The 17,742-nt window shown below is 44.4% G+C and overlaps 1 protein-coding gene across 4 annotated transcripts in view; it reads left to right on the top strand.

The window, feature by feature from the left end:
• The window catches only part of SCUBE1 (signal peptide, CUB domain and EGF like domain containing 1), a 226,197-nt gene that overhangs the window by 110,648 nt on the left and 97,807 nt on the right, over nt 1-17,742 (top strand). For all 4 annotated transcript variants that reach the window (XM_068170772.1, XM_068170778.1, XM_068170786.1 and 1 more), the window contains one exon: nt 13,425-13,550. In XM_068170772.1, the coding sequence (XP_068026873.1) occupies nt 13,425-13,550 (126 nt within the window). The remainder of the gene's footprint in view (nt 1-13,424; nt 13,551-17,742) is intronic.

The following is a 17,742-nucleotide window of genomic DNA, read 5'->3' on the forward strand; positions in this document are numbered from 1 at the left end:
AGATGTTCTTCATCTTTTACTGGCTTACAATACCTTTAGAATTTCCACAGTAACAAGTGGAGAGCTGAAGGAGCTATCCAAAATGAGCAAGCATTATCTCTTACTTTAAAGATGGAGGTACAGAAGCAGTGAGAAATCAGTGGATAAAGCAAATGACAATAATGTGTTCAGGAAAATAATTCAAACATCTTGAATTCCCTTCCCTAACTTGCTAGGACTTTCTATTGCAAATGCATCTGTATGGTTGAGTTGTTACCTTGTACTCCTGGACCATTCCCCTTCAGCTAAAGAGTTTGGAATTGCCTCACCTTAATAAATTCCATTTACTGCTTTAAATAGGACTAAAGTTTTCTGCTATGTATCTTTGCTGTCATTAACCCTAATAGCCCTTTGGTCTCACTCTCTAGGATGTAAGTACCTGAGCTTTTTTATTCCTGTTCTCATCTACAACTCCTGTACTCCAGCTACCTTTAAAATCTGTCACTCCTTTCTTCATTTCCTCCACACTTTTCTCTTATGTTCCTTTTTACTACCCTGAGGCAAGGAGAAGGAAGCAGGAGATCTTCCCATCTTCCCCTTCAGCCTCTGACTCTAGGTGCATGTGGAAAGGCCCAAATGATGTAAACAAGCCACTGCACAACACATTGACCTTCACTGTGTGCAGAAAGCATCAAGCAGCACATCCAGAGTACCTATATGCAGGCTACCCAGGTAGTCAGGACAAAAGTGAATGTTTCAGATGGGTTCCCTAATTATATGTTCCATGACTATTGGAAGTCCCTGTAGTCAAGTCTTGTTGTGGCAGAGGTGCCGCTATTTGTGCAATGATTTAGTGTATTAAACCTACCCACCATTTTGCTTTGGCCTTTGAGGTTTTAAGTTTAACAGTAGTTTATAACTGTTGAAATCCTGTTCCTCCTGTTTGGACAGAATCCAACTAGCTTCCTGTTATTACGCTACTTGAAAAGCCAAACTTTAACACCACAGACAGTTTGAACCTGCTGCCTTGAGATTACACTGAGTCTGTCACTAATCTAGTTGCTTTTGATATGCATCTTACTGGCAAATGTGCAGGGCTCTCAAAGGAATCTCAGCAGATGTTTCTCTCTTTTCTCTCTCCCATTTCACTCTGGATTTTAGTTGGTTTTCCTTGGAAAGGTACATGAAAGGGAAATCCTTGTATAGTCAAATGTTTGTTTTACCATCTAAAGCTTGCAAAGGGTCCTCAGCCTGGGCTGAGCTCTTCTTGAAGAGCTGTAATTATTCATGGAAAGAAAAAGAAAAGAAACAAAGAGAAAAAGCAAAAAAAAAGCCTTTGTCACTAATAGGCTTCTTGGTGCTTCTTGTAACAGTTTTTATTATTCCTTTCTACATAATTTTCTATTGATGAGGTGAAAAAAAGCTTTCCTCTGCTGTTGAGAGAGAAAAGGTAATTGTTCTTTTTTGCACATTTACCCATGCTTGTTGCGTTCCTTATGTGTTTAAAGGACAAGGATGCAGAAAATGATGTTATTGATGTCATCACCATGGCAACAGTTCTTTAGAATAGGACATTCTAGCATTGTTATTCTGCACACACAAAAAAAGGGGACTTTCTTTTAAGCACAAACAGATTGTGCCCCTTTTAAATGCACCCATGAACTTTGCTTTTCTGAAGATTTACAGACTGGTTTGGGGCAGAAAGGATTCTGACATCATTTACCTCTCTTGTGTACATCACACTTTGGTATTAAAAATAAACAACCCCCCCAAAAAAAAAAAACCTAAAAGCAAAACTTTGAATAAGCCAATAATTTGAAGAGACACAATATGGGAAGGAGACATAAACATTTCTTTGATCAAAAAGATGGGAAAAGAAACCCTTGAATTTTGACATTTGTGAGCTCCAGCACCAGACACACCAAATAATCAATCAGTAGACAGAGGAGAAAGGAGCAACAAAACACTCCGAGCTTATTGAAGCAGGTATTTAGTTATGATTGTGCTCCGGGCAGCACAGCTCTTGGTGCAGCCACTACACACATCTTAAAACATTTTGAGAGGAAACTGAATTGCCCATTCACAAGGCAGCTTGCAAACATACATTTTGCTTTCATCTTCAGTCTTCCATTGTCCTCAGGTATTGACAGTCTGTTTAGAATAACATTCTAGAAGAGGTAGCATTTTCTAAGTCATAGTATCATTTCATTCTTCCCTGACTCCACTGCAGTTCTGACTCGGATTGCCTTCTCTCTTTCATACTTGGCAGTGAAAGGTATGTGCTTTTATTACAAACAAACAAAAAGGATATGTTTAAATGTTTTGAAACTATCCTACACTTCGATGCTCTTTCCGGCACTCCAGTTTACACCTCCCAGTGTAACTTCCTCAAGGGGACAATCTGCTTCCTGCACACCAATGGTGCATGAAAGTGGACTGTACTACCATTGAGGTTTGAACACAAGTTTTGCACCTATAAAGTAATTGACTTGTGTGCAAGCATTCTACTGAAGTGTGCCCACACTTTCATTTTTGAGAGAACCTGCAGCTGACTTAGGGCTTCCAAATATATTATGCACATTTTGGTGTCAGGTTCAGATTTGCAAGTCACCATGGCTGGTAGAATCAGCTGTATGGTTGTTGGACAATAACTTAGACCACTGGGTTTCTCTGCTGGCAATATTGATGCAAATCTGAAGTGTGGACTTGAGGGCTGGAGCACTCACTGGATGAGGAGCTGGCTGGATGGTCACACTCAGAGTTGCAATCAACTTCTCCTGTCCAAATGGAGAGCAGTGCTGAGTGGTGCCCCTCAGGGATTGGTATGGTGCAGTTTAACATCTTTGTCAGCAACATGGTCTGTGGGATTGGGTGCACCCTCATCAAGTTTGCAGATGACACCGGGCTGTGTGGTCGGGTTAAGATGCTGGAGGGAAGAGATGCCATCCAGAGGGACTTGGTGTGCCCATGCCAACCTCAGGAAGCTCAACAAGGCCAAGTACAAGGTCCTACAGCTGGACTGGGGCAATCCCAAACACAAATATAGGCTGAATGAGGAGTGGCTGGAGAGCAATCTCTAAGAGAAGGACTTGGGAGTGTCAGTTAATGAAAACCCCAACATGAGCTGGCAATGTGTGCTTGAAGCCCAGAAGGCAACCATGTCCTGGGCTTCATGACCAACAGGATGAGGGAAATGATTCTGCTCCTCTACTCTCCTCATATGAGACCCCACCTGGAGTACTGCATCCAGTTCTGGTGCTCCCAGCATAAGAGCTACATCACACTGCTGGAGTAGGTCGAGAGGAGGGCCACGAGGATGATTGGAGGGCTGGAGCTCCTCTGCTATGAGGACAGGCTGAGAGAGTTGGGGTTGTTCAGTTTAGAGAAAAGAGAAGGCTTCAAGAAGACTTCCTTGTGGCTGTCCAATATCTGAAGGGGGCCTACAAGAAAGCTGATGAGGGACTTCTTAGGGTGTCAGGTAGTGATAGGACTAGGGGTAATGGATCCAAGCTAGAGGAGGGTAGATTTAGGTTAGATGTTAGGAAGTTTGTCACCACAAGGGTGGTGAGGCACTGGAACAGATTGCCTAAAGAGGTGGTGGAAGCCCCATCTCTGGAAGTTTTTAAAGCCAGACTGGATGTGGCTCTGGGCAACCTGATCTAGTGGAATGTGTCCCTGCCCATGACTGGGGGGTTGGAACTAGGTGATCTTTGAGGTACTTTCCAATCCTGACAATTCTGTGATTCTATGATATCAAAACTACACAAAGTTTCTTAGCCTCCACCAAGGCACCAAGAAATATGGCAGCAGTGGTGAAGACTGAAATGGAGAAAGCTGATTTCTCAGCTGTGCCTCCAGCATGGCCTTGTCTGCCATCAGAGGCACTTCCATCTGCCAACAGACTTTGAATGGCAGTGACTCCTCTAAACCCAGCCTTTTCCTTTTATTTGCTTTACTGTTTAAGGAATTGTGATTTAAAGATGATGCAAAATAAGAAGCAGATTCTGGTAGCATGGACTGTATTTTGGTTTGGTTTCCTTTCCTGTCTTTATTTATCTCTTCGCCTGCCATTTAATCCCCTTTGTGTGAATGTCAGGTGCCAAGTAGATACAGGCAGAGACTGACAGCCTCGGTTCTGCCACAGCAACAGCAGGAGCACGTTCCCTGGGCTACCTTGCTGAATTTTGTTTGAGATAGACCATACCTATGTGCAAGAAGGTAACAGAGCCTTTCCAAAGGTTTCAGTGAACACCAGCTTCTCATGGTAGCAGGGCAATGTGGGAAGCAGACCAAGGTCACCAAACCTCTTTCCTGTGATCCACCAGCACAGAGCACAGTTCACTCACAAGAAGCCTACTCTGGACTTCAGCCATTTTTCCTTATTCTCTGTATTTGGTCCCAGAGGAACTGTTGGCATTTTCTGGAACTTGTTTTCCTCTGTTTCTGCTGGGTTTGACGTGGCCCATGTGCTGCCATCCTTCACTTCATCTTCCTGGCTTTAGTTTTTTGAAATTACAGAACCTTTGCAGAATTCCAGACCTTTGCTTTCACTGCTGGCAGAATGAAGTTGTATTTCTGACTCATGCTTATTTGTACATCTTAAGACAAAACCCATCTTCAGGGGTAGGTGACGTGGTTCTCTGGCTGCCACTCAGAGCAAGAACATCTTGTCAGACTGCAAGCCTGCCTGCTGAAAATGCTGTCTCTAAGCACATTTTATAACTAAACTGAAAATTCATGTGATTGCTAAACAAACTTGGGTTTGTTTAGTTTGTAATGTACCAGCAGCTGTTTTCTTGGATGATGTACAGGATTTCTTGAGCCAATCCACTTCATAATGTAGAATTCTGTTTCGCTGGGCTAGTCTGCCTGCCTGCTTTCCTTTCTTTTCAACCTTTGTTGGGGTGAGTTGCAGTCACTGAAACAACTGTGCTTTCCTGAGGCTTTAGGCAGAACCAGGCAACTTATTTCAGGAATGGAGCTGGAAAGAAAGTCTTGTGTTCCTTCAGTTAACAATATGATGAACGTTGCAGCATGTCATAGGTTATCACAGTTCCACCACATCAAATGTGAGGTTTCTCACTTAGCTCTAGTAGTCTGTGTGTGAAAGGCTTCTCTGTGCTTGGGGCTTCGTGATCACTTGAGAAGGGGTGGCTTCCTCCAGCAATTAGGTTTGTCCTCCAGTTTTATTCTGAGGAGAGCAAATCTGTTTTGAGGGGACCACAACCTAGGCTCTGACTGGGGAGTCAAGCTCACCCAGACATTCCTCATGTCTTGTCATTTCTGTTGGAAAATGCTCCTTTGATTTCAGTGGAGCTAAGAGCTGGCCACAAGTATTTGTTGGCCATGACCATAACACTTTAGTCAAATGTTGATGGTCATCACTCTTGTGAAGCGCACAAGATGCCAGAGTAACAAAGTCAAAGTGGGGACACTCACAGGTGTAGATGGGGAGCTGCCTTCCACAAGCCAGCCAAAGTACTAACAGTAGTTTGTTTGGACAGCTAACCGTCTGACTGCATTTCTAGGGCTGAAATTCCCACGGATAACGTAACAATTCACAGCCACTTTGCACTTTTGCTGACATCATGTTCCTGTCTCCCTCAGAAACTGTGTGCTTTGTTTCTTTCCAAAGTAGCAGAGTAAACCAAAAACTCTGGGAGAGGAGTTGTCTCTGTCAGCCTTCTAAGTTCCTCGGTCCTTGAACAGTGTATTTTGTTGTGGTGTGGCAGATTCCTCACATACATTTTTAAGAGGAAAACAAAACAAAAGAAATAAAACTGAAACAAATCCCACTGTTAATAGTTTAGTAAAAACATTGTTGATCTGTTAGAGGGCAGAAGGCTCTGCAGAGGGACCTCGACAGACTGGACAGATGGGCAGAGTCCAACAGGATGGCATTCAACAAGTCCAAGTGCCAGGTGCTGCACTTTGGCCACAACAACCCCATGCAGAGCTACAGGCTGGGGTCAGAGTGGCTGAGAGGTGCCAAACAGAGAGGGACCTGGGGGTGCTGATTGACAGCTGCCTAAACACGAGCCAGCAGTGTGCCCAGGTGGCCAAGGGCATCCTGGCCTGCATCAGGAACAGTGTGGCCAGCAGGAGCAGGGAAGTCATAGTGCCCCTGGACTCTGCACTGGTTAGGCCACACCTTGAGTCCTGTGTCCAGTTCTGGGCCCCTCAGTTTAGGAAGGACATTGAGAGACTTGAAGGTGTCCAGAGAAGGGCAACAAGGCTGGGGAGAGGCCTTGAGCACAGCCCTGTGAGGAGAGGCTGAGGGAGCTGGGGTTGTTTAGCCTGGAGAAGAGGAGGCTCAGGGGAGACCTCATTGCTCTCTACAACTACCTGAAAGGAGGTTGTAGCCAGGGAGGAGTTGGTCTCTTCTCCCAGGCAACCAGCACCAGAACAAGAGGACACAGTCTCAAGCTGTGCCAGGGGAAGTTTAGGCTGGAGGTGAGGAGAAAGTTCTTCACTGAGAGAGTCATTGGTCATTGGAATGTGCTGCCCAGGGAGGTGGTGGAGTCCCCATCCCTGGAGGTGTTCAGGAGGGGATTGGATGTGGCACTTGGTGCCATGGTCTAGTCATGAGGTCTGTGGTGACAGGTTGGACTGGATGATCTTTGAGGTCTCTTCCAACCTTGGTGATTCTGTGAAATAAAGTGAGAGTGCTGGTTTCCTCTTGTATTTTTTCCTCTCTCTCTGCTGCTGGAGGTATTTTCCCTCTTTATAGCACCAGGCATTGAGAGAGGGTCCATAAGTGCCCATTATGCAATCTGAAGACATTACATTTCATGCCACATGCTATTTCTTGCTTGATGGGTTTTATAATTATAATATATTGGGTATTATTATATTTTGCTGTGGTGCATGCATACATTTAAACTGTATCAACTAGTCCTGGTACAGCTGAACTCTACTGTTCCATGAATTTGCAGTTGGCTGGAAGAGAGAAATCTTGAAAGTCTGGAGTATTGCTGGTAGCAGTTTTTGTATCTCATGAATCCCCCACCAAAACAGAACTAATTATCCCCTGTAACTGAGATTGATGGAGAGAAACTAACTTCTTGTTTGTGTTACAAGGATTTATTTGCTTTACATACAGGGTGTGTGCATAAAAAGTGTGTAAACTAGCTCACAACTAAACACTGTGAGTCCATCAATGCAATGACTTGCAAATAACTTACATTTAATGTCCTTTAACTCTTCTGAAAGTTACTGGAACAGAATCATGCCAAATATATGTGATGTATGAATTTCATAGATCACATCTGCAACTTTTTGAATGATGTTTTAAATAAGATCTTGGCTTTGCTTAAATAAGGGTGCAGCTGTAATACTAACAGCAACCCGAAGAGAAGAGAAGCCAGCTACGTAGTTTTGAGGGCTGAGTATAAGTCAAGCAAGTGCTCCGGGTTAAGTCCAAGATTTCCTCTGTTTCCTTACCACATTCATCCACATATACTCTGGCAATATTCTAAACGTTCTTCCTGTACTGTATCTGTGGAGCAAAGAGCCTTTCCCTGGTTTTGTTTAGAATCAGCATTTTTATTTGAACCCAGTAATATGTACAAGAGTAAGTGAAATGATGATGATGTAGTGGATAATGTAACAATGTATAATGAGTCACCGAGCAAAATAGCTGCTAAAAGCCTTGATTAAGGTGAGAACAGGCACTGTTAATGAAAAGTAAAAGCTGATTAGTATACTAGTTGTCACAGTCAGCCTGATTTAAGCCCTGCCAGAGCCACTGAAGCAAATGCAGAGTATGATGCAAGGTAGAGGTTATTGTCTCAGACTGAACATTTTGCAGAACAGCACTGTGAAAAGGTTTATGATAACTGGATGGCAGACTGCATTAATGTAGTAGACTAGCACCCAAATCTGTCCTGCTCTGCAACAATGCCTGCTGCTCCTCCCAAGAGCAAAGTTTTGTAGCTGAAAGTCAGAAAAATTCAGGAATGCAATGAGAGAGGATTTCTCAAGTCACATCTAAAACGCTGAGAGAGGATTTAGTTTAATTAGTGTTTCCCCTTCTTAAGTGGCATTTCTGTTCCTGTTTATGTTTTTCCATTGGATTCAGTTCTGCTGCCCTTTCATAAGGTGAATTTGCTGCGAATCTCTCTGTGCTTGAAAAGTTTATTTTACTGTCTACCAGCACTGCCAAAGAGGACAAGCATCCATTTGTTCTTGTGTGACCTTCTCTATGTGATCCTGTTCTGGCAGGGGGGTTGGATTAGATGATCTTTCAAGGTCCCTTCCAACCCCTAACATTCTGTGATTCTGTGATTATTTTTGCTACATTTTAGAGCCTACCTTGAATAAACAGCACATGGAATTAAGATACTGCTTCTGTTGACAACATGAAAAGCCTAGAACCTTTCAACTTCTTGGACACTCTAGTGCCATGAAAATAAAGTACAGATTTTTTTGGTGTACAGACTTCTTTAATCAATGCTTAGTCCTTCCCTGGATTTGGAAGCTGTGTTTTTCACTTGATCTGTAGTCACTTCAGTTCTAGAATCTGAGACACAGATCACTGCAAAAATCAAGACAAGCAGCTAGAAACAGTTTGGATTCAAAACCAGAGTGATGGAGTTGCACACACAGCAGGAGAGAAGGCAGCCATAAGGCTGTGTCCTAAAATACGTCATTTTGCAGATACTTTCTGGTGAAGGCTGGAGTGCAAAATGCATTGCCTGTTGTTTCGTCCAGGCTGTGCAACATACTGAAGTAAACCTGCTGTGGGTCATTACAGCAGGAAAGCATCAGCTCTTTGCCTTCTTCTCCCTAATTTTACATTAGGTTGGTCAGTTCTAAGAAGGAGCAACCTGTGAAGTCCAGGGCAATCCTCTCAGTGCTGGGGTCCATCTTCTGAGCTGGGGTATACAGAAATAAAGAGAAAAACTCCAAAGGCAATTGGAGTTGTGCATCTGCAGAGGGGCCTCGACCAGCTGGACAGATGGACAGAGTCCAACAGGATGGCATTCAGCAAGTCCAAGTGCCAGGTGCTGCACTTTGGCCACAACAACCCCGTGCAGAGCTACAGGCTGGGGTCAGAGTGGCTGAGAGCTGCCAAACAGAGAGGGACCTGGGGGTGCTGATTGACAGCTGCCTGAACATGAGCCAGCAGTGTGCCCAGGTGGCCAAGAAGGCCAATGGCATCCTGGCCTGCATTAGGAACAGTGTGGCCAGCAGGAGCAGGGAGGTCATTGTGCCCCTGGACTCTGCATTGGTTAGGCCACACCTTGAGTCCTGTGTCCAGTTCTGGGCCCCTCAGTTTAGGAAGGACATCGAGAGACTTGAAGGTGTCCAGAGAAGGGCAAGGAGGCTGGGGAGAGGCCTTGAGCACAGCCCTGTGAGGAGAGGCTGAGGGAGCTGGGGTTGTTTAGCCTGGAGAAGAGGAGGCTCAGGGGTGACCTCATTGCTCTCTACAACTACCTGAAGGGAGGTTGTAGCCAGGGGGGAGTTGGTCTCTTCTCCCAGGCAACCAGCACCAGAACAAGAGGACACAGTCTCAAGCTGTACCAGGGGAAGTTTATGCTGGAGGTGAGGAGAAAGTTCTTCACTGAGAGAGTCATTGGTCATTGGAATGTGCTGCCCAGGGAGGTGGTGGAGTCCCCATCCCTGGAGGTGTTCAAGAGGGGATTGGATGTGGCACTTGGTGCCATGGTCTAGTCATGAGGTCTGTGGTGACAGGTTTCACAGTTTCATAGTTTCATTCAGGGTTGGAAGGGACCACAAGGATCATCTAGTTCCAACCCCCCTGCCATGGGCAGGGACACCCCACACTAGATCAGGCTGGACAGAGCCTCATCCAGCCTGCTCTTAAACACCCCCAGGGACGGGGCCTCGACCACCTCCCTGGACAACACATTCCAGGGTCTCACCACTCTCATGGTGAAGAACTTCCTCCTCACCTCCAGCCTGAATCTCCACACCTCCAGCTTCATTCCATTCCCCCTAGTCCTATCACTACCTGAGATCCTGAGCAGTCCCTCCCCAGCCTTCCTGTAGCCCCCTTCAGATACTGGAAGGCCACAATGAGGTCACCTGGGAGCCTTCTCTTCCCCAGACTGAACAGCCCCAACTCCTTCAGTCTGTCCTCATAGGAGAGGTGCTCCAGCCCTCTGATCATCCTCGTGGCCCTTCTCTGGACACATTCCAGCACCTCCACATCCCTCTTGTAATAGGGGCTCCAGAACTGGACACAGTTCTCCAGGTGGGGTCTCACCAGGGCTGAGCAGAGGGGGAGGATCACCTCCCTCGACCTGCTGGCCACACTTCTCCTGCTGCAGCCCAGGATCTGATTGGCTTTGCGGGCTGCAAGTGCACACTGAGAGCTCCTGTTGAGCTTTTTATCCACCAGCACCCCCAAGTCTCTCTCCTCAGGGCTACTTTCCAGCCAGTCCCTGCCCAGCCTGGATTTGTGCCTGGGATTGCCTCGACCCAGCTGCAGGACCCTGCACTTGCTCTTATTGAACTTCATGAGGTTGGCCTGTGCCCACCTCTCCAGCCTGTCAAGGTCCCTCTGGATGGCCTCCCTTCCCTCCAGCTGTCTGCTGCACCACACAGCTTGGTGTCATCAGCAAACCTGCTGAGGGTGCACTCAATGCCACTGTCCATGTCCCCCACAAAGATGTTGAATAAGACAGGTCCCAGGACTGATCCCTGAGGGACTCCGCTTGTCCCTGGCCTCCACTGGGACATGGAGCCATTGACAGCCACTCTTTGGGTGCGGCCATCAAGCCAGTTCCTTATCCATCTAGTGGTCACCCATCACACCCATGTGTCACCAGCCTGGAGACCAGGATGTGGTGCGGGACAGTGTCGAAGGCTTTGCTCAGGTCTAGGTAAATGACATCAGTTGCTGGTTGGACTTGATGATCCTCGAGGTCTCTTCCAACCTTAGTGATACTGTGATTAACCATCCCTGAGGACAGGAACCTCCTTGCTCCTGCCTTTGTGTATGTAGATACAGAAGGCATCACCCTGCATTTGCTGAAAAATGACAATTTGGAATGACTAAAGCTATTTGCAAATGAACATGAGTTTGGTTTAGCTTACATTATTAAACAAGCCAAAGCATTTGTTTTCTGTTCTTGACTAAAGAAATCCTGGTCTTTTACCAGATCTTAGGTTTTCTGGCTTAGGAGATTTCTTTGGTGTTCTTCTTTAGCTAAACATGGAACTGAAAACAGTTTTTCTACAGCTTCAGCTCCCTGCTGAATACAGTAGCTGCTTAATGATTAATGCAGTGGCTGAAATACTGTGGTCTCGCACACAAGTGCCAGTATAAAATTCTTCTTCGTCTTTCACTTTTGTTTCAAAATATAACTATTCTGATCTTCAATTTGTCCTACATTTTTAGCAATGCACAATTTCTCTTTTCCCAAGTGATTTTAACAGTGGCAGATATACACTGTCCATTGGTCAACACTGAAAATCACTTGCTCCATAACACTTCTGGACCATTAAATACCTTCTTTCATCTTTCTAATGCCACTCTACCCCTTGCTTTAGCAGTGTGACTCAATCAGGCATGTGTTATCTTTCCCAGATCCTTTTCTGTACATCATGTAGTGTGCAGGAATGTAGTTTGTCAAGCACATTGTCTCTGAAATCCTTTGTTGGGAGATGCCTCAAAACTTTCAATAAGGCTGTTCCCAGTTTTCTTACATCTGTTCACCCAAACAAAACATTCGTATCTGGCTTTGATGTGTAGGATGGTATAGAGTCATACATACTGTGTATTGTATCTTCCAACAGCATCTGTTGTCCAGGCTGCAGTTTACAAAGAGTAATTTTGTACTTTGGCAAGGTCTTCAGACTCATCAAGGCCAATATAGAAGGGAATTTAGAAGAGAGAGATGTGCCTGTTGTCTGTAAGGTTGATTTCCATAAGCAATAAGATTTACCATCCTGATACTTTTGTAGGAGAGAAGAACAAACCCACCACTCAGACTGATGATGTGTGTTTTGTGTTGCTCTGCTAATATAAACCTTTCTCAGATAAAGTCAAGCACTGCAAATGACTTGTGAAGCTGCTAGCTTCTGCCAACTTGGTGAAACTTTCTGTAGCATCTCCTTCTCACAATTCTGTCCACAAAGTTTCTTGGTAGCTGTCTTAAGTGCTAATTTGTGTTCAGTGAAAAACTGTTTTGTATGCAGAAAGCCTTTTGTTCATCTTCATCTTAGAGCCTTGATACTTGTTTTCAAGTACTTGATAGTGTGACACTAGCTTCAGCCTAAGGGCAGCATGTGTAGGTGCCAGGGGTGGCAGGGACATTCACACAGTTTCTGTAAGAATGAAAAGGGAGAAGGCAGTGATCGTTTTCACATTTGGAAGTGTAATCCTTGCAACAGCCCCTTACAGCACGTGGTCACTATGGGTGACCTAGTATTGGCCTAGTATAAGTAGAAGCAGCCGTGTTACAAAGTGAGAACTGAGCGTTGTCTCCACGCTGATGTTTCCTACCTTTCTCATGGTAGTAAGCTGCATTACACTGTGCGTTCTCTGTCAGTGTACTCTGAGACAATTTCTCTCTCCTTTCAAGGTCAGATATCCAAGGGGAAGTCTGGGAAGGCTTTGTAATGCAAATGTAGCTAGCCTTTATTCACAGGAGGAATGCTAGATGCTGACCCATAGGGACTGAGTTCAAGATTTCTGTGAATATGTGGGGTTCAAATTAACTGTGCACTAAGAGCATGAAGTGCATTCAGTATCTAAATCACTTACGTGATCTAGAAAGCTAAAACTGACCCTATGGTGATTCAAAAGAAAGCTGCTTGATACTGCTCCTTGGCAAAAACATTCAAGGAATCCACTTATGGCACTTGGATGTGTGTTGAAGAGCCAGCATGTTTTATTTCATACAGCACTTATGGTGGCTGACCAGGTGATCGAGATGTGTAACAAATAGCAAAGGAACAGATTGAAGGAAAAATGCTCAGGTGCAATCTTTGGTAGATTTTGTGAGTTTAAAACTCTAAGCCACGTTACTAACAGGCAAATGAAAATGCACCAGGCAGTAATAGCCATCATGTTTATACAAGGCAAAAATAACAGTGAGCTTGGTTATTCAACTCTGATCTATCAATCACCAGCAGGACAGACAACTTTCTGGGGTATCTTTTAAATCCATGAGGTATTGATGGAAGATTAGAATATGGAAATGGAGTAAGGAAATCCCAAGTCCTGGGTTTCTAAATGCAGCAGAGACACACTATATTCCACAGCAGCTCTTGCACTCACCCCAGAGGAGGTTTATCCCTGATCACTTTGTTTTGTTGTGTATCTCTTTCCAGCTGCATCCTTCTCCCTTGCGGCTGACAGTCCAGATGCACACCAAAAATTGCAATTCAATTTCCTAGAGGAATGAATGTATGTAATGACTTTGTCATTTCATTTCAATACTAATGTTCTTCCTTTTGGTTTTTTTTTACAGAGGGTATGAACTGCATGAACAAAGATCATGGGTGTGCACACATCTGCCGAGAGACACCCAAAGGTGGGGTTGCCTGTGAATGTAGGCCTGGCTTTGAACTTGCCAAAAACCAGAAGGACTGCAAATGTAGGTAGATGAAGATTAAATTTCAAATGCCCCAAAATGTCTTGTTTGCCTCATTGTTGCTAGTTTCCAGGAGTCAAGAAGTCAGCTTTGTTTTGGGTGAAGGTCATCTGTAATGTTAGAACTGTGATTTTTATGGTAGAGTTTGTGGAGGGATTGAATGACCAAAGCTTGTCAGTGGCTGGTAGCAAAATGGTAGCAAGTTTTCTACCTCCTTATGAATGCAGAAATGTGGAGGATTGGTTTATTCCAGGCTTTCCTTGTAAAGGAAAGCAAATGAAGCCTAAAGGATTCCAGCTTGCAATATTTTGAAGGTCCATGTTATCTGCATTGCCCACTGGATCTATCAAATTCGGTGTGTTAAGTTCTGTGTTTTAAAGGATAGCAGTGCTTGCTGTAGTCCTGATTCCACTCTACACACTCCACTTTTTCTGATACGACACGGAAAACATGCAGCTTTCATATATACTGTTCTTGAAAGAACAGCCCTGAGTGGTGTATTCTCGAAGCTGACATGCTGAGGATACAGATACTCATTAGCCCACAGAACTGGAAATTATTTAATTGACCCTCTGTAACTCAGCACCACTATCTGAAAGCTGCTGAATTGCGTGGGAGTCCTGATGGCTTCAGTGAGTGTTAGCTCTGATTCCAATAGGCTGCTTTCCTACTTGGTAGCATTGGGCTGGGGGTGGGGCAAGTGAGTAAGTGCAATAAATCAACAGTAAGCATGGTTTGTGCTTTGCAGAGAGCCACTGTATTTTGATATCTTTTATTGAAGGAAGGCTGAGAGACCTGGGGCTTTTTAGTCTGGAGAGAAGACTGAGGGGGGATCTAATAAATGGATAAGAATGCATGAGGGCTGGGTGTCAAGAAGGAAGGGACAGCCTCTTCTCACTCGTGCCCTGTAGTAGGACAAGGGGCAATGGATATAAACTGTAGCACAGGAAGTTCCACCTCACTGTGAGGGAGAACTTCTTTAGTGTTAGAGTCACAGAGCACTGGAACAGACTCCCCAGAGAGATTGTGGAGTCTCCTACTCTGGAGACTTTCAAGACCCATCTGGGTGCCTTCCTGTGTGACCTGCATTAGATTCTATAGTCCTGCTCTGGCAGGGGAGTTGGACTCACAGATCTTCAGAGGTCCCCTCTAACTCCTAACATCCTGTGATCCTGTGTTCACCTTTGAATATCATCAAGAAGTAACACAGGACGTTCTCTAGCCTGATTGTTCCTCAGTATTAAGAGGTTACACAGGGCCAAAGGCAAAAGTGCAGAGAGAAATTGCCTTGATGGTAATTGTCATTGTCAGTGTTTATTAGAAATGAACTCTGGCGCTGTTGATTGCAGCGCAGCATGAGCTGCATTGGTGAAGTGGAAAAGGATGTTTATTGATGTTATTTGCTATTTATTCCCACACATGTGTACATTCCTTAGGAATTACATTACTGTTCTTCATAGTAAAATGGTGTCTGAAGGATGAGGGCTTTGTCTAGAGCGATATCCCTAAGTGCCTCAGGGTTTGATACAGTGACAGTTTTGAATTGATTCTGTGCCCTGTGGTAGTCAAATTGTAGTTGGAAGTATAATGAACTTTTGCTGACAGACTTAGCTCTAAGTAGGGATGCTGAGGTTTTCAAGGCTGCAGAGCTTGCTGCAGAGTGCACCAAACCCTAAACCCACAGCACATCCTGCAAATATATTCCAGTCCTATTTAAAATAACTGCATTTCTAGTCATTCCAAACTCAAAGAAGTATAAAGCTGTAGGCAGATTGGCCAGGGCAGTAATTGTGAGACTACAGCAGGCTATTTGTAAGGGTCTAGTTCTGAAACCAAAACTTGACTTTCTAAAAAAACCTCCCCAGCTAACCATTTCAGTGGAACTAGATTAAATCTTGAAGAGTAGTTTTGCAAGTACTGAATACAGCTGTGTTGAAGAGCTGAAAAACAGACACTTGCCCTTTGTCAGCCTGGACTGCTAGGGTCTGACATACCCCCAGTATATCCCTCCCAAATATGCTGATTTACCATGGACTGTCTAAGAGACTGTGCCTCTCAGGGCTTGTCAGAGTTCACTTCTCTGGCTTTTTCTGTGAGCAAGTGGCAAAGAACCAGTACCTCACTAAGTGGATTTTAATCAGCCAGTCTGCAACTAAATTAGAATACTGGAGAGGTTTTCAGATGTACTGGGCCAAATCCACTAGTAATGAGATATGTTTTATGCACGCATGACAACTGTCATAACATCCTAATTCCATGATTACATTTCCTCCTGGTGTGCTAGTAAGGCAGTTACCGCTGGTGTCTTGCTTCGTTCAGCATTGGGGATTATCGGCGCTCATTGAACAGGCTTTTTGTTCAAAAGCTTCCTCTTCATAAGTCAGTGTCATGCCTGTCCTGATGCACAGCATTTAAACTCTGTTGTGAAGATAAATTTTTTCATTTCCTCGTGAATTTTCCCAGGGCACTCCTTCCTGTGAATTTCAAAGTGCTTTGAGCCATCGGTAAGGTATTTTCCGAACGTTCTTGTCGAGTTTAGAAGTACGGCTTTGCCCGCCTTCAGGTGGGAAGTGAATGTAAAGATGTTAATGTCCGAGTAATTTAGTAGTGATAGGTGACTCACAGGAAACACCCAGAACCCAGCTCAGCACTTTACTGTGATCAAAGCCATGCTCCCAGTGGCTTCAGCTGGAGCTGCAAATCCTGCGGAGAAAGAAATACAATATTTTGAACTCGAAATGGATGTGATTGAAATGGCATGCCAAGATCTAAGTAGGAATTCCACGGAAGGGGCAGGTTAGAGCTTTTTAGGGCTCTATTCACTGCCAGGAACAAAACCATACTTTCTTGACAGCCTCTTTCTGATTTACTCTCATTCTGCAGCAAATAAGATTATCCAACTGATTCCACAGCTCTGCCTTTCCCCAGCTCCACCCTGTGCTGCATGAGTAAGACAACAGTGTTTTCTGCACATTTCATTGAGGATGGTTATGATACAATAATTCTGGGTACTAGAAGTCTGCTATTTTGTAGTTTTTGAGTGCTGAGTAGTTCTCAGTGTAAATCTTGAACATGCCACTTCTAAGTGACCAGAAAAAAATTGCCCCCCTCACTAGGAAAACAGAGAAGCATTGAGGCTAGGAGGGACCTCGGGAGGTCATCTGGAAATACACCAAGCAGTATCAAACAGACCCATATGAAATTCCTCAGAAGACCTGCATCCTTTAGATCCAAGGCCACTGTAAAATACATCTTGAGTGTAGAAGATGCTAGCTGGCTCACAAACATCAAAAGAGTTTTGTCAGAGAGAAGAGACTTAGGAATAGTGAATTCATGTCCAGATTACAGTAGAAACACATGGGAAAATACCTCCTCTTTCTATACCTGTAGCAATGATAGAGTTTAAGATCCTGCCTCCTGAGTGGGATTGCATTAGAAATTGTTGATAAACTGAAGGGTTTTCCCAGAAAAATTTAAAAAGCAACACTTTTTTTGGTGTTAACCTTATTGTTAGCTGGATCAACTTGTCAGGAACTTGAAAAAGTAAGAAGAAATCTAAAGCAGTGCCCACACCTGCAAGCTGCAGCCTAAAAGAAATAATTCTTGCAGAGTTAAAAGTGAGGGAAAGCTGGATCTCGTGATGAAAACATTTGGATAACCTTAACTGCAGCTATTGCTGTCTGCCCTCTCTGACAATAACAATTTGAGTGAGGAGGAGGGGCAGTACTAAGTAATTGGAATCACAGAATCGTTTCAGACTTTTAGACTTTTAAGATCATAAAGTCAAATCATTCTCTAGCACTACCATGTCTGGTGCTAAACAATGTTGCTCAGCACCACATCTCTGTCTCTTCTAAACACCTCCAGGGATGGGGACTTAACTCCCTGGGGAGCTGGTTCCAGTGTTTGAGAGCCCTCTCTGGTTTTTTCTAATGTCCAATCTAAACCTCTCCTGCTGCAATTTGAGGCCATTTCCTCTTGTCCTACGCCCATCTCCCTCCAACCTCCTTTCAGGGAGCTGTAGAGAGCAAGAAGGTCTCCCCGCAGCCTTCTTTCCTCCAGATGAAACAACTCCAGTTTCCTCAGCTGCTCCTCAGAAGAACTATTCCCCAGACTTTTCACCAGCTTCATTGCTCTTCATTGCCCTTTTCTTGACAAGAAAAGGTCTAAAGGTCTAGTCTAGGATATTTACAAG

The sequence above is a fragment of the Melanerpes formicivorus genome, unplaced genomic scaffold (genome assembly GCF_026170545.1).
Source record: "Melanerpes formicivorus ecotype bairdi unplaced genomic scaffold, bMelFor1.0.p_v2 SCAF_3, whole genome shotgun sequence".
NCBI classification, from domain to species: domain Eukaryota; kingdom Metazoa; phylum Chordata; class Aves; order Piciformes; family Picidae; genus Melanerpes; species Melanerpes formicivorus.